The sequence below is a fragment of the Amyelois transitella genome, chromosome 17 (genome assembly GCF_032362555.1).
Source record: "Amyelois transitella isolate CPQ chromosome 17, ilAmyTran1.1, whole genome shotgun sequence".
In the NCBI taxonomy this organism is placed as follows: domain Eukaryota; kingdom Metazoa; phylum Arthropoda; class Insecta; order Lepidoptera; family Pyralidae; genus Amyelois; species Amyelois transitella.
In genome coordinates, this window is record NC_083520.1 from 5666649 (window position 1) to 5681955 (window position 15307).

General features: G+C 34.5%; 4 protein-coding genes across 5 annotated transcripts; 2 read left to right on the plus strand and 2 right to left on the minus strand.

Annotated features, from left to right (window-relative positions):
• Window positions 1-5: 5 nt before the first annotated feature.
• On the minus strand, window positions 6-3536 carry LOC106142211 (26S proteasome non-ATPase regulatory subunit 14). Its single transcript, XM_013343891.2, has 4 exons — window positions 3390-3536; window positions 3066-3263; window positions 1925-2081; window positions 6-758 (listed from the first exon to the last, which is right to left on the minus strand). The coding sequence occupies exons 2-4, from the start codon at window positions 3241-3243 to the stop codon at window positions 158-160; spliced, it is 936 nt and encodes a 311-aa protein (XP_013199345.1). The 5' UTR covers window positions 3244-3263; window positions 3390-3536; the 3' UTR covers window positions 6-157.
• Window positions 3537-5140: 1604 nt separating this feature from the next.
• LOC106142250 (COX assembly mitochondrial protein homolog) lies at window positions 5141-5819 on the plus strand. The gene is made up of 2 exons (XM_013343950.2): window positions 5141-5338; window positions 5446-5819. The coding sequence occupies exons 1-2, from the start codon at window positions 5281-5283 to the stop codon at window positions 5742-5744; spliced, it is 357 nt and encodes a 118-aa protein (XP_013199404.2). The 5' UTR covers window positions 5141-5280; the 3' UTR covers window positions 5745-5819.
• LOC106142249 (uncharacterized) lies at window positions 5552-8114 on the minus strand. Its single transcript, XM_013343949.2, has 4 exons — window positions 7921-8114; window positions 6828-7704; window positions 6558-6679; window positions 5552-5930 (listed from the first exon to the last, which is right to left on the minus strand). The coding sequence occupies exons 2-4, from the start codon at window positions 7615-7617 to the stop codon at window positions 5799-5801; spliced, it is 1044 nt and encodes a 347-aa protein (XP_013199403.2). The 5' UTR covers window positions 7618-7704; window positions 7921-8114; the 3' UTR covers window positions 5552-5798.
• A 444-nt stretch (window positions 8115-8558) lies between these two features.
• Window positions 8559-14891, plus strand: LOC106142247 (V-type proton ATPase subunit H). 2 transcript variants are annotated; one of them, XM_060948758.1, is made up of 11 exons: window positions 8559-8738; window positions 8817-8898; window positions 8972-9152; window positions 9343-9558; window positions 10321-10524; window positions 11100-11234; window positions 11582-11767; window positions 12155-12342; window positions 12979-13167; window positions 13805-13918; window positions 14316-14891. In XM_060948758.1, the coding sequence occupies exons 1-11, from the start codon at window positions 8684-8686 to the stop codon at window positions 14389-14391; spliced, it is 1626 nt and encodes a 541-aa protein (XP_060804741.1). In that variant the 5' UTR covers window positions 8559-8683; the 3' UTR covers window positions 14392-14891. The 2 variants fall into 2 exon arrangements, with proteins under 2 accessions (XP_060804741.1, XP_013199402.1); XM_013343948.2 differs by lacking the exon at window positions 10321-10524 and having other exon boundaries at window positions 8561-8738.
• Window positions 14892-15307: the final 416 nt, after the last annotated feature.

Here is a 15307-nt window from a genome sequence, read left to right on the forward strand (position 1 = left end):
AGACATTTAAAAAATCTGTATCACTTTTATTTCGCAATAGATACAATTAAGTAAATTATAATAAGTATCGTACAATGAGATGAAAAGTAATGCAAGAACAGAGAGTTGATTATTTTCTTAACACTTTAGGTTATACAATACACATCTCAGTTATAAATCATTTAAACACCATAGTATCAAGCATCGCTCCTAGACTTTGAACTATGTTGTTTGACATCAGTACATCAACTTTCTCCTCCAAATGCCTCTTGGGATCCTGTTTACCGACATTCTTAATGGCTAACTGCTCTGGTGTCATTTTCTCTTCATCTTCTAAGGCTTTGTTGTAATTCTTGGCTAATTCTAGCATGTCAGTCACTGTAGTCTCATTAATGGAGCAGTGTTCTTTATAGTCTGATAACGTAAGTCCATCCATCCATGACTTTTTGTGAAGATTCAAGAGCATTTTCTGCTCCAACTCATTCTTCCTGTAATTAATGCTGATAGAATAATAATGGCGATTGAGGCCATGAATCAAGGCTTGTACGGATGGTTTTTGTAGGTGTCCCAAGTTTGAAGTTGTTTGTCTAGGCTCCTGACCCAGGACCATCATGTTGGGGTTTATTAAACGGAATGCATCAATGACTACTTTCCCTTTAACAGACTGGATGGGATCCACAACAACAGCCACAGCTCTCTCCGACAAGGCTTCAAAAGACTGCTGAGTATTTATATCCACACCAGAAAGCCAGCAACCAAATCCAGGATGTGAGTGGTACCTGAAAAATATCACAAAACATTTATTAACTCCATGATGTAACTTCTCTGTCACGTGGTTTCCGGCACTTTACAAAAGGAGTTGGAGTTGCCAAATGTTCCCATAGACGTCGTAAAAGGCGACTAAGGAAGAGTACATCTATTAAGTGCAGATATATCTAATATGGCGGCCTCTGTGGCTCAGCGGTAGTACGCTTGTCTGTGACACCGGAGGTCCCGGGTTCGAATCCCGGTCAAGGCATGATGAGAAAAGAACTTTTTCTGATTGTCCTGGGTCTTGGATGTTTATCTATATAAGTATTTATTATAAAATATAGTATCGTTGAGTTAGTATCTCGTAACACAAGTTTCGAACTTACTTCGAGGCTAACTCAATCAGTGTAATTTGTCCCGTATAAATGTAAATGTAAATGTAAATGTATAAGATACCACTACAAAGGTTGTAGAGGTCAATTTGGCGTAATAACCTGCCTCACCCAATCCAGGATCGATTAAAAGGCGTATCCCCTGTTTTTCTTCAGATGGAAGAAGAAAACAGTGCAACATCTAAGTTGATTTTTTTCTGTGTTTTGGTTCATAGAAATCAGTTAACATTTTGATTTAGAAAATATAGTAATATCCAATGTTTTCCATCTTCTTATTTGCAAGGCTTCCAAGCTTCACTTGTCTTTAAATATGAGTATATGTCTATATTGAAGGAAAGGGCAAAAGATGTAAGATACCATATGTTTTTCATATCCTTCTAGAAGATGTTTGCGTCCCTACAAAGAAGACATGTGCCTTTGGCCATGATCCCAGAGATAATATAGAGTTTTTCATAGTGAGACAAGTGAGACAATTTTGACTTACTTAAAAAATTATGAATGTGAAGCTTTCATTAAAAAATTATAAATGTGGATGAAGTGAAAGAAGAATGCAGTTGTCTCTGCCTACCCCTCCAAGAAAGAAGCGAGATTTTATTTTTATATGAATTGTATAAGAACCTTTTCTTATGCAATAAATACATACATAAAATCAGGAAGATATCCTCCCTGATATTTGTTTGCGCCCCTAGAAAGGAGCCCAGAGTTTACTATGGCCATGCACTCTCTCTAGTGTATGTACTCTTAGTACTGTTTTCTAATTTGAAAACTTAGTACTAGTAGTAATAACTTTTTCTTATACATACCAGCCCACTACCATCTCGGGACGTCCAGTCTGCTTCAGCATGTCCAACATCTTAGCCTGGAAGACAGGGTCAACGGCCTCTACAGACACACCAGTACCCGTTTGGGGCATAGCAAACACATCTATTACACGGACTGTGTAGTCATCTACAAATTCACCTGGAAATAAATGTGAACATATGATAAAAATTTATACTTTATTTGATACGAGCCTTTGGCTGGGGCTTCACCCTGTAGGAAATACAAGAAAAAAGTAGTCTATATTACTACCGTAATCTGTGCTAAATTTCGTGAAAATCAGTCCAGTGGATACATACATACATACATACGTAAAATCACACCTCTTTCCCGGAGGGGTAGGCAGAGACTACTCCTACCTTTCCTCTTACCTCTACTCTTTCCACTTGCCACAATCTCTGCATACTTCCTTTGCTTCATCCACATTCATAACTCTCTTCATACAAGCTCGGCGGTTTCGGGGAAAGTCCAGTGGATAGGAGGAAGACAAATTGCATTTTATAATCAAGAACATGGGATTTCTTAAAAAAAAAAGTATAGATAATCATTGTTATTAATCCATACAAATATAAAATCATACCTCTTTCCCAGAGGCAGAGATTACATCTTTCCATTTGTTACGAGATCAGAGGCATAATTCTTTCACTTCATCCACATTTATAATTCCCTTTGTGCAAGTTCGTCAGTTATGGGTACTCTTGATCTGACCTTTTGCCAGGACATCCACAATTGGATCAAGGTATGTCATTACAAGGTCAACAATAATTGTATGTACCATATCCTTGGTATCCTAACTTTATAACCATTTCGTCAAGTAGGCTTGATGCCAAATTGGGTACTTACTTTACATAAACAAGATAGATAGACTCTTTATTGCATCATAAGAAAAAGAAAAACAGAAAAAAAGGATTCTATTGTGATGACTAAGCATAATACTAGGAACATTTTGACTATCAATAATGATTTAAATTTTAACAACAAATGAATGGGCTAAATGAAAAAACATTAAATTAGTGTAAATAAGTATTAAATCTTAAATTGGCAAGGCAATTGCTCTAATAAATGGTCATTTAATAAGAAAATTTGTATGAAAGAGCTAAAAAGAAACAAGAAACAATTAGTTACCCAGCATAAGTCCCATGACTTCCATGGGAACACCTGCCCTGCCGTGTTTTAACATTTTGAGAAGAGCCAGCGACGATATGTATACTTGCTCGGCGGTATCAACAACGGGGGCATCTGTAGGCGGAGGAGCTTGTGATAGCCCCGTCATTCCACCACCAAGACGCAAAAGACGATCCATAATAAAGTTTCTTTATATTTCTGAAAAATAAATCGAATATTATTTCAATTTTCCTAAGACAAGTACAAGAAGGAACCTGAATCTGAACATCGGCAAAATAAATCTTGTAAGATATTGTACAAAATTTCTAAGAAGTATAAACTCACATTAGACAATAAAGGCTGTAATGGTATAAATTTTACGCAAAACCTCGGATTCTTTTAAAAATTAAATAATAAGCTAGTTTTATTAAAATCGAACGAACAAGGCGATGCGATGCTTATGACAGCTGACGTCGAAAATGCAAGCTCATTGAACGTACGTCAATGTCAGTTATTCAAATACAAAGATTAACAATCACGTTTTTTAAGATAATTTACAGTTATGGATACGTGATGTGAAAAAATGGAGGCCGTAAATAATTCCTTCCATTATTAAAAAAACTTTATAAAACAGGAAATCTGATGTAGGCTTCACCAGCGTGCCAAAATTAAGACTGGAATTTTACTAAGACAATATGTTACCTTGCAGTGTTCGTGAATCTGTATTTCTCAACACATTGTGAAGCTTTTCCATAGGTGTAGAGAGTAGGGTTTGTTACCAATTTAACACTCAAAGTAACGAAATTAACGTTATTTTCAAAATGTTATGACTGATATCGTTATAGGCGTGATATCGGTAATGTAACCTTATGTTATATATCATTACCAATAGCGATAATAATAACGTTAAAAATAGCGATATGGAAGGTTTAAGTGTATAGTAAGTTTAGGGTTTGTACAAACTGACGATAATACAACGATATTAGTTCAATATGTCGGAAAAAAATACGCCGATTAGGAGCTTTACTCAAGAACGCTGCCAAAACCTTTTGAGTTATAACAAAATAATGTATGTAGGAATTGTATCTCTTTAATAGATCTACAAAAAAGGTAGTATATGTCTATCTTCTAAGGAATCCTAACCTAACCTAACCCACAATACCCATTTTATGCCTTTATTTAAAAGAGTAAAAAGATGGGTTATTTACGAACCTTTTTTTATCAATACAGTATTAATTCTTATTCAAATAAATAAGTTAGATACGTCATGCATGTAACGTAGATCAAAGTTGTCTTTTACATTATATCAAAAAAAAGGAATAACTAAGAGTTCACTCTTAGTTATTCCTTTTTTTTGATATCGAAAAATTTAAATCTCAGGGAGGAAAATTAAATATCGAAGAAGCGTAGCGAAAATTCCATTCATATCGCCTACCCGCCCTCTGGCTTCTTTAAATGCTATATAAGGCGAACGACATCGCACGTGATTCCTTAAGATGAAAGATGTTTTTTGACTGCTTTAATGATATCGTCGTCTTTGAAATAAAATTCAAATTCAAACTTTTATTTGCATAATATGAGTACAACAAGGTCTTATAATTTCTTAATAATTTCAATTGCGTAGACCCCTTTTTATTTTATGTTTAGTAGATATATTAGATACCTACATTGATCAAAATTGATTGTTTTAAAGACTATTAAAATAAGTTGAAATTTCTTCTTTATTTAGTAGATACCTACTTAAGTTATATAGGTAGTTTAAGAGTTAGTTTATTTGATTTGGTTATTTTAACGTAGTATTAAATATACTTTTTTTTGAGCCCATTACTTTGCCTATTTTTAGTTGTGAATAATTTTTATGGAAATTTTGTCGAAATAAGTATTTTGGCAAGTTTTAGTTTTGATTATTCGAAATAAGTTCTTGAGTTAAATAGTCGAAATAAGTAATTTAGTTTCAACATACACCTACTAAAATACCCGTGCAAAGCCGGAACGGGTTGCACGCATAACGGTACCTAATTTATAACGTTACCGTTTTACAGTAAAAACGATAACAATTTTTTGGCTGTCACTGTCACCTCAATATAATGTCTGCCAAAGAAAACCTAATGTTTATCTTCCACCGTCTACCTACACTTGTCAAAAACAAGTCGAATTGGGCTTGTATTTAGAATAATCGTAGATATTACTAGATTTATTCCTATAAAAATTTATAACTTATAAAATCTTTCTCAAAATGACAACTGAAAAAGCTGTTTTGTCTCCAAAATTTTCTGCTGGTCCGCATGGATTAGGTACCTAATTCATGTAATTTGTGCCCAAGTACCTACTCAATGTTTTTAATTTAAACATTCCTGTTGCAGTTAATAATCAACTTTTACGTTGTTCTTTGTAATTTTAGGCGACCCAGAGGATAGAAGTCTTAGAAAAGTCGAGATAGAAGTATTGATACCGAAACTAATGCGAGAAAAAGCTAAAACTGAGAAATGTACAGAGCAAGTAAGAGCATTTGAAAAATGCTGCAAAGAATCTTCATTGTTAATGGTAGTTACTTGTAGAAAACAAAATGCAGCCATGAAAGACTGCTTAACTAATTGGTATAGAAATGACGAGTTTAGAAACATTTGTACTGAAGAATACTTGAAGAAACGAAGTGAATATAGACAAACCGGCATCAAAAACCCTATAAAGAGGGCCTGAAATCCTAAAACTTTGTGTAGTTATGTGTTTAGTGTAAATATTAAATAAATTTGTTTAATTAACATCATCATTTAATGTTAAAGGAATATTTCTTGAAAGCAACAGTTCCCGCACAGTGTATTTATTTAACCCCTCTGGTAAAGTGACATCTTCAATTTCTGTTGACACTTCTGCAATGATGATTTCCTGAAAAATAATTAAATTCCCTGTTCAATATTAATAGTTCAATTTCATGTTACACAGTCAAAAAACAGGAAAAGCGAAATACAAAAACGCTATGTTTTATACATACATATGGTCACGTCTATATCCCTTGCGGGGCAGACAGAGCCAACAGTCTTGGAAAAACTGAATGGCCACATTCAGCTATTTGGCTTAATGATAGAATTGAGCTATGTTTAACAATAAGTAAAAACTGTAGTTGTAACTATAATATATATATATAACCAAAAACTCTGGATTCTGGATGATTGTGATATCTACCATGTCAATCACAAGGGAAAGTGAACACTTAATCCTTTAGACCCAAAAACAGTTTGTTTGGAGCATCTAAAAGGACACAAACACAAACAAACAAAAACTTAGTTTGATTTAAAGCATGTTTGGTCAAGTCTGAATTATTGCTCTAGTATAGGCTTTGTTTTATAAGATTCTCATTCATTAAGCTGCATATATGTTTCTTTTATAATTAGCAGACCCCAAGCCCCAAGGCTTAGTGACAGAGAAGATGACAGAAAAGAAAGATAAATTAGAATAATGCTAAGAAAAAACTGATGATTCTTTAAAAAAAAGAATAGCTTTTAAATAACAAACCTTTACAGTTGTATTAGCCATTCTCATATGACCAAGCAGTGAGACCCAGTCAAAATCTGTTAGATTTTTTATTACAACTATGTAATCTGCATGTGCCACATCTGGTCCTTCTTTGTATATTACTGGAAAAAAATGTATATACTTACAGGAATCAACTTAGTATCATTAAATATTAAATAATTGTTACATAATATAATATAGAAAATAAAGATAAACTTTGCTACAAGCCAATTAAATTAAGGAGAATGCTCACTTCAGGCATTAACTTACAATAATCTCCACCAAACTTTATAGCTGGTTTCACAACATATCCTTTAGCTCTATAGTAATGGTAAACAACATATTTTTGTATGAAATATTTGTCCGTTTCTAAAAAAAGTTCCCAACATTGTTGAATACTCAATATTTGATCCCCATGCACCACTTGCAAACAACCCAAACCATATGATAAAAAGAATGCCTCTTGTAATGTCAACATCAATTTTTCAGGAATTTTAGTTTTATTTATACAACACTGAGGTGTTAAATTTGCAAAGTAATCATCATCCTCTGAGTCACTATTTGGCACAATCACAACCATATCCTTTTCCCTGTTTGAATCAAAAGTGTTTTGTGTACGGTGATCATCCTCATCCTCATTAACATCTTCATCACTAGACACTAGATCAATCACATCTTTCTGTTTGCTGTCATTTTTAATCTTTAAGATTAATTCCTTAGCCTCACTTAAAAATGAATCAGTTTCAGATGCTTCTATTATATTAGAAAACTTCTTATACCAATAGTTTCGTTTAACAAACTGCCTCCTTCTCATTATTTGCAAACTCTCTTGGTGGATTCTGGGCTTAGAACGTGAAAAAGAGCCTTTGCCAAAACAACCCATTTGATGCAACAGAGCCATTTCATCCACTGAATTCACAGCCACACTAAATCCATTAAAATGTCCAGTAAATATGATGCGCATAGTAGTGTCCAAAGGAAATCGTAATGAATCAATTGCCATCGGAAATAAGTTATTTGGGTCATTAGACTGACAAGCATTTGATTGCAAAGTAGTCATGATGACAAAAGAACTGGCGAGTTTCCAAATTTATTTACAGTCAAACGTCACGGACTCGAGTAAAGAGAGAAACCGAATATTATGAATCTGTAACAAACAAAACAAAAATAGTCCTTAAACCTAAAAATAATTTATTATGATTCATAATCGCAGAGCAAACGTGTAAATATTCTACGAGATGGGGGACTCTGAAACTGCAACAGAACAGGTGAAGAAAACAGACATCGTAGAGTACAACAGTAAGTGTTGATTTGTTTGATGTAGATAGTCAATGAAATTATAATTTTCTTGAAACTTTATTACCAATGACCAGTCCACAGTTAAATGTCATCGATGTGGACCCAGTATGATTTGAAATGATCATTATTATTGTAATTAATGCAGATATAACAAAATTGACGTATTTTAAAAATTAATTTGTCTCAGTTGACGAATTGAAACGATGAACTGAAAACTCCGGCCCGATTTAATATCATTCAAAAAGTGTTCAAAATTTTAAGTTAATTTTGACAACAAGCAAGGCCAGACAATAATAAATCAGTGTCAGTGTCAAAGTGTCAGTCAATGGCACAGAATGACATTGAAAGTTATTTACAAATAATAAAGGCAGTTAGGCATGCGTTAAGAAAATCAAATTTTTAAACTAGGACTAACATTATATTTGGGAATTCTCAATTTACATCAATTTGAAACTTATTTAAATAATAATTAGCACATACAAAACGAGGTTTATTGTTTAGGTAGGTACTACGTTTTATTGTCCAAATCAGAAAGATCCGACTCCGTTAAAAAAATATTAGGTGACGTTCATTATTATAATGTTGCAAGTCTCATTCGGGAGCAGTATTGACAATGTAACTAATGAATTTTTGTCTCTTTCTATTGCAGAACGAACAGTGTTTATTAGAGAAGGTAAGATAATTTTCCAAAAATAAAAGATAGCTAACTTCAGTCGTCATAGTCACAAGACTACTCAGCTGAGTCTGTCCAATTTTCGATCGTCCGAAATTGGTGGTTTTCGGATAGTTTTGTTATTTTATTGTGGATCTAAATATTCTTAGCCAAAATGGCTAATTTAAGTGATGATAATGTTAGCAAACTCCTGGGTGACGATAATATCGGTAAGTATCAAACTAAGCTTGGTGTCCTATGATGTGGAAGTGAAGAACAACATATTTGATTCTAATGATTTTTTCTAGATATGATAGCCGCCACCAGCGTGTTGCAAATAAGAGCTACCGAGATCCGTCAATCGCAAATAAATTGGCAATCTTACCTGCAGTAAGTGGTGCTTGAATATTATGAGTGAATAATTATTATGTTATTGTATACAAGTACCCTGTACTCGTTTCAGGTCGCAGATGATCACCCAGCGTGATCACGACTTTATTGTGAATCTAGACCATCACGGCCAAAAGAACCTGCCAGATAAGAACCCAGAAGTATGTGCTGAAGTGTTTCTGAACTTGCTTACCCATGTCAGCAAGGACCATACTATCCAGTACACCCTAGTCCTCATTGATGATATTCTATCGGTAACTAACACATTTTTGTTTATAATGTAAAAATTATGTTCATAATTGAAGTATTAGTCAATCAAAGTATGATCTCATAAAACATGCAATTTTTTATGCATAAATCCCCATATTTTGAGCAATGTTGACAAAAAAGTATTTGCTCAAATTTTCTACTTTAAACATTTAAATTTATCTCTTATTCCTTCAGGAGGACAAGTCTCGCGTAAAGATATTCCGTGAAGCAAGACGTCAAGGTGGCTCTGTTTGGCAGACTTTCCTCAATCTGTTGAACCGTCAAGATGAGTTCGTCCAACACATGACAGCTCGCATCATTGCCAAGCTAGCCTGCTGGTACCCCCAGCTGATGGAAAAAAGCGACCTGAACTTCTACCTGTCTTGGCTGAAGGATGAGCTCATGCAGAATGTTAGTATCACCAAAAAGATTTGATATTTTAAGTAATACACTAAGAAGTTTATGCATGCACTTTTTAAATGCATGCTTGTTTTGATTTGATTCATTGAAATAAATTTGAGGTTTTTTTTTGTTATTTTTTATTAGTAAATATTTTTTTAAATATCACTCACGCCATAATTAATGCTTTGCTGATTGATGTTACTTTTTTTAGGGTCATGTCATTTAATTTCATATTTGCATGTATGTTACATATTAATTTTCATTAATCTTTGTATTACATCCTATCACTATCACATTTACTGAATAATAATTCTATTTTTAAACTAAATGGAGGACACCATACCATTCATTTTGATACAGATCTGAATAACCATGTAAAGTACATTATGGAGTCATTTTAATATAGCTGTAAGACACTATATGTAATAGAAATTTATAAAACTCATTTATTCATTAAATCATCCCTTTTCTAGCTTTCACCTATTCATAATCCTATTTTTCTCTATTCGCTGTCCATAATAGGTGTAGTACTTGGAAAATGTGCTTTGTTATTGAGCTTCCTTATAAAAGTTTGAAATTTAATCATATAGTGCACTCACTTCTAATTAAGAAGTGATAAGCTCCCGATGTCAAGCAACGCCCACTAAGTCTGCTGGGCCTAATTCAATCACCCTGTGTCTAAACCACTGACTCGTAACATGAGCATCACGCGCAAGTATCATTTGGGTAGAAAGCATGGACGTTTGATTGAGAGGTTTATTTTCTGGGAAGGCGGAGAAAATGTCTGCCGAGTTAGAGCATGCCGAGCAGGTTATGTTGGAGCATGAGAAGCACAAATTCTCTGATAAGCATACCAAACAACACAAAGAAAAGGAGGAAAAGAAACCTGAAGGGGCCGAGGAGAAATACTCGAGCCTCTACAGTTCTTTTGACCAACTGAAACCGCATGACGATCTGCCACCGGGCCTGCATCAGGTACTCTATGTCACCACAAGGTTACGTCATGACTAATGATGTAAATAACTCATGTGTCAAATATTTTTTTTAACATCTAACGCTTTGTAACATCACTTTGCAATGTATAAATTCTCACACGATGATTAAGGGCTTAAAACAGCATTGCATTAAATTATGTCTGTAAATACCGCTGAATGCTATTAGATTTTTTATTTCAGAAATGCCTAATTTTAACTGAATTGTCACTTATTTGGCTTAAAGAAGATGATATTGTGATAATTTTTATGTTAAATTGTTATTACTGAAATTGTCTAACATCCATTTGTTTGATATTTTGATTTTTAGCTTTTAGAGGTAAGTATAAGGCTATGTAAAATTCATAATATAAAAAAATATAATTTTTGTTATTATCATAATTTCTACACTTTAATTTTTCTCCCAACCATAAGGCGATTATGAATGTACATGGCAACTAAACCAAGATACAAAACATTTTTGATGAATTTTAAAATGTTATAAATATATATTTTTTAATATTTCGTTGATCGAGATTACTTATTTACAGCCAGTATTTTATTTTGCAAATATTACAGAACAATGACTACATTCAATCAGTGGCCCGCTGCCTGCAAATGATGCTGCGTGTGGACGAGTACCGCTTCGCTTTCTTGTCTGTGGATGGTATCTCTACGCTGCTCACCATCCTGGCTTCCCGTGTCAACTTCCAGGTATGAAATATATGAAAATACCAATGTATTTTGCAAATTGTAAAACCGTACTTTCGTATTTATTTACATCAATTTAAAAAAAGATGAATTATTGCAATCTTGCAGATATGCTCGGCGCAATGAATTTCATACCGAAATTTACACAGAAATCTAGCTCTAAGGAAGACAACTTGACCTCTTGATCTGTCGCCATCATCCACCTAGCGTTTGTTCTAGTTGTTCTCTGCGGAAGACCCCGTATCTGTTAACAACCACTATTGACAGGACTGAATTTATATTTATTGTAAAGCGTCGTTGAAAGCCAATAATACATTTTTAATTCAACCTATTTATTTACAAAATTCCAGGTTCAATACCAACTAGTGTTCTGCCTGTGGGTGCTTACTTTCAACCCCCTCTTAGCCGAGAAAATGAACAAATTCAACGCCATCCCAATCCTGGCGGACATCCTAAGTGACTCTGTCAAGGAGAAGGTGACACGCATAGTGCTTGCCGTCTTCCGCAACTTGATCGAGAAACCAGAAGATCAACAGGTACTTTAAACGCATTCTCGTATTATAAAGTTATGGTGTGTTTGGTAAACTAATCATCACTCCTCCTCACATTACATCACATCCTCTCTTATTCCAATATTAACTATTAAATTGGTTTAAAAAGGTTTTGATTGCCTCTCTGAATGTAAGAGTGGGGAAGACTAGTACTTATTGCAATGAGTGACTGGCATTAGAGCCTGATAATGGCATAACCTAATGTAGCTTGGTTCGTAATTACAGTTTCAGTTGCCTGAATGTGGTTTGTTAGATTATTAATTATCATTCAATTAAAACTACTGTCCTAAACTGAAGAATGACCGCTGCTATGTATTACCACTTATTGACTGTTGCTTATCGAGATTTAATGTATATATAACAAATAAACAGGTGGCCAAGGAGCACTGCATCGCCATGGTGCAGTGCAAGGTCCTGAAGCAGCTGTCCATACTGGAACAGAAGCGTTCCGATGATGAGGACATCATGAACGATGTGGAGTACCTGAACGAGCGTCTGCAGGCCTCTGTGCAAGACCTTAGCTCTTTCGACCAGTATGCTACTGAAGTCAAGAGTGGACGGTAAGTTTTGTATTTCAAAGCAATTATATATTAATGTCTTCATCTCTCGTAGCAGATTATTACGAAACAGACATACTCAACATTAGGTTTTAAAATAAAATGTTAACTCTTAGTGCTGGATTATATGTGAGCATATCAATTGAAAACTAAGAAATGTTGAAACTAGTTAAGATGAAGATTAAGGCGGATCCATTGCCACAAAGTGTAATGTTTGAGGGTCATGCAAAAGTAAAACATACTCTTAGTAGTTATAACTGTGCGGTATATGTTAATGACAATGTAGATCAGTGTACACATAAGTGCAAACAACTTTACACAAAACATGGTCCCATTTTATAATTGCATTAGTTATTTATTATTTTAGATGGCCTCTGTGGCTCAGTTGTAGTATGCTTGTCTATGACACCGGAGGTCCCGGGTTCGAATCCCGGCCAGGGCATGATGAGAAAAGAATTTTTCCTGATTGTCCTGGGTCTTGGATGTTTATCTATATAAGTATTTATTATAAATATAGTATCGTTGAGTTAGTATCTTGTAACACAAGTTTCGAACTTACTTCGAGTCTAACTAAATCAGTGTAATTTGTCCCGTATATATTTATTGAGTGATCATTTGCTGTTGACGTTTGGTATCCAGCCTGGAGTGGTCGCCCGTGCACAAGTCGGCCAAGTTCTGGCGCGAGAACGCGGCGCGGCTGAACGAGCGCGGGCAGGAGCTGCTGCGCACGCTGGTGCACCTGCTGGAGCGCAGCCAGGACCCCGTGGTGCTGGCCGTGGCCTGCTACGACGTGGGCGAGTACGTGCGCCACTACCCGCGCGGCAAGAAGTATGATAATTATATACACACTTTTATATCGGTGACACTATAGTTTTTGTGGTTAATATAAATTAATAGCTTAGATATTGGAATGCATGAGTCAGAATTTCCGAAATGTTAAATAGAACCACTGCATATATTCCCATGGCTGTCGTAAAACGCGTTTAAGAGATAAACTTATAATACTTGGTATTCCTCTTGTAGGATCTATAGTAGAGTATATAGAGTAACCCGCTAGACATATGTATGTATATTTTAGTAACTGGGTAAGGATAAGTTAACACGATCACTGATGAAACACGGCAGATGTTTCGTGTATTTTTCACATTTTATATTAAGCAGGCCGTTTAAAAATCAACCTAGTCATCCTAGAATGTAGATCTATTTGTTTTCTATCTTGCTTTTTACCATGCACATATTGAGTTAGTTTTTTGAGGCCTTAAACTGTGGTTGTGATTACGCCATCCTTATAGGAAACTTCAGATTAAATAACTGTTATCTCGCAAAGAGTTATGCGACTTAAAGATAGAATTGTTTTTTACCTAAATTTTATAAGAATTTGTTAGTTATTAGATACGAGTGTCCACCTAAAATCTCACATGTAAGTGTCTACATAATCTTCTTATATAATAAACAATCTGTTCAGCATCATCGAACAACTGGGTGGTAAACAACGCGTGATGCACCTTCTGAGCCACGAGGACCCCAACGTGAGGTACGAGGCGCTCCTGGCCGTCCAGAAACTCATGGTGCACAACTGGTCAGTATATTTTTTAATACACTTAAACTAGATATAGTGGGACAACTCGGTATGTATTTAGATACCCAAAATCAGTTAAATCGCATAGTTTGAGCTAGCCCCAATGTAACTTTAGTATAATTAAAGCTGGATATTATTAAAAGTAATTTCCCACTCCATAATAGATATTATAAAAGCGGATTATGTCATTTCAAAGGGGGGGAAATGCTTAAAACTTTCATCATATCTGAAATCAAACACCCTTCTCCATGGTAAGTATAGGGGGGGGGACCTTCATACCTCAAAGATTCATGCCAAATTTCAGATTTCTTGAATCAGTATTTTTTACTGCACATTGTCTTATCTGTTAGTCAGTAATTCAGTATGGACTTCTATATTTTCTTTTATTTTTCTTCAGGGAATACCTCGGCAAGCAATTGGAAAAGGAACAGATAGACAAACAGGCCGGCACGGTTGTTGGCGCGAAAGCCTAACGAGTTATATTTTTCAAATGAATTATAATTGTTGTTACCTAGGATATGCTGAATTCCTTATATAGCGATTCGTAAGCTTCAAACACATGTATATAGTGTGCCACTAATTTAAAAAATAATATTGTTATCCATTTTCGTCTGAACTAAGTATAATATTATATTCGTTAAATGAACTAGAATGGCTTTTCAAGCGATCGCTTCAGCAATTCACTCTGTTTAATTTTATCTAATTCTATTATTGTAAATAATAATTCAGAAATGTCTAAAGAGCAGATAATATTTATTGATAAAAAAGTTTTTATGTTGACACCACATTCCTTTGATTTTTGTAGTTACAAAATTAATTAATATTATTACATATGATAATATTTAATATTTGAGGACCTTTATGAAACGTAGGCAAGCCTACTGAAATAATGGGTAGGAATTATGTAGTGAACTGCGAAATATGACTAAAGTGTTATGTCAGTATTGTGATTAAAAGTATAATGAAATAGTCACGAATTATTTTATTTGCGTCTCTGTATTCCATTGCATCGACATTGATCCGTTAATGTTCAGAGCAACTATCTCAGCAAATATATCCCTATCCACCCTTTTATGTTGATAGATAGATAAAACACTTTATTGCACCATAAGAGTAAAACATACAAAACAGCACAAAACAGATAGAGATGGTACAAAGTCGGACTTATCGCTAATGCAATCTTCCAGGCAACCTTTGGGTGGAAGGAAACCAAACAAGAGATTGGCGTTGGCGCAGAGCAAGATAAATGTTTAAACATAATGAAATGCACACAGAATATATATATCTAAACATAATCTATACTAATATTATAAAGCTGAACAGTTTATTTGTTTGTTTGAATGCGCTAATCTCAGGAACTACTTGTTCAAATTCTTTTTGTGTTGAATA

Bases quoted from the DNA above. Each gene is read 5' to 3' on its own strand.
- LOC106142211 (XM_013343891.2), bottom strand. From the start codon at position 3,243: ATGGATCGTCTTTTGCGTCTTGGTGGTGGAATGACGGGGCTATCACAA. The intron at 2,082-3,065 runs GTAACTAATTGT...ATTTATTTCCAG, and splicing joins AGTCATGGGACTTATGCTGG to GTGAATTTGTAGATGACTAC. The intron at 759-1,924 runs GTATGTATAAGA...GATATTTTTCAG, and splicing joins CCCGAGATGGTAGTGGGCTG to GTACCACTCACATCCTGGAT.
- LOC106142250 (XM_013343950.2), top strand. From the start codon at position 5,281: ATGACAACTGAAAAAGCTGTTTTGTCTCCAAAATTTTCTGCTGGTCCG. The intron at 5,339-5,445 runs GTACCTAATTCA...TTGTAATTTTAG, and splicing joins TGCTGGTCCGCATGGATTAG to GCGACCCAGAGGATAGAAGT.
- LOC106142249 (XM_013343949.2), bottom strand. From the start codon at position 7,617: ATGACTACTTTGCAATCAAATGCTTGTCAGTCTAATGACCCAAATAAC. The intron at 6,680-6,827 runs GTAAGTTAATGC...ATTTTTTTCCAG, and splicing joins AAAGTTTGGTGGAGATTATT to TAATATACAAAGAAGGACCA. The intron at 5,931-6,557 runs GTTTGTTATTTA...ATTATTTTTCAG, and splicing joins TGGCTAATACAACTGTAAAG to GAAATCATCATTGCAGAAGT.
- LOC106142247 (XM_060948758.1), top strand. From the start codon at position 8,684: ATGGCTAATTTAAGTGATGATAATGTTAGCAAACTCCTGGGTGACGAT. The intron at 8,739-8,816 runs GTAAGTATCAAA...GATTTTTTCTAG, and splicing joins CCTGGGTGACGATAATATCG to ATATGATAGCCGCCACCAGC. The intron at 8,899-8,971 runs GTAAGTGGTGCT...TACTCGTTTCAG, and splicing joins AATTGGCAATCTTACCTGCA to GTCGCAGATGATCACCCAGC.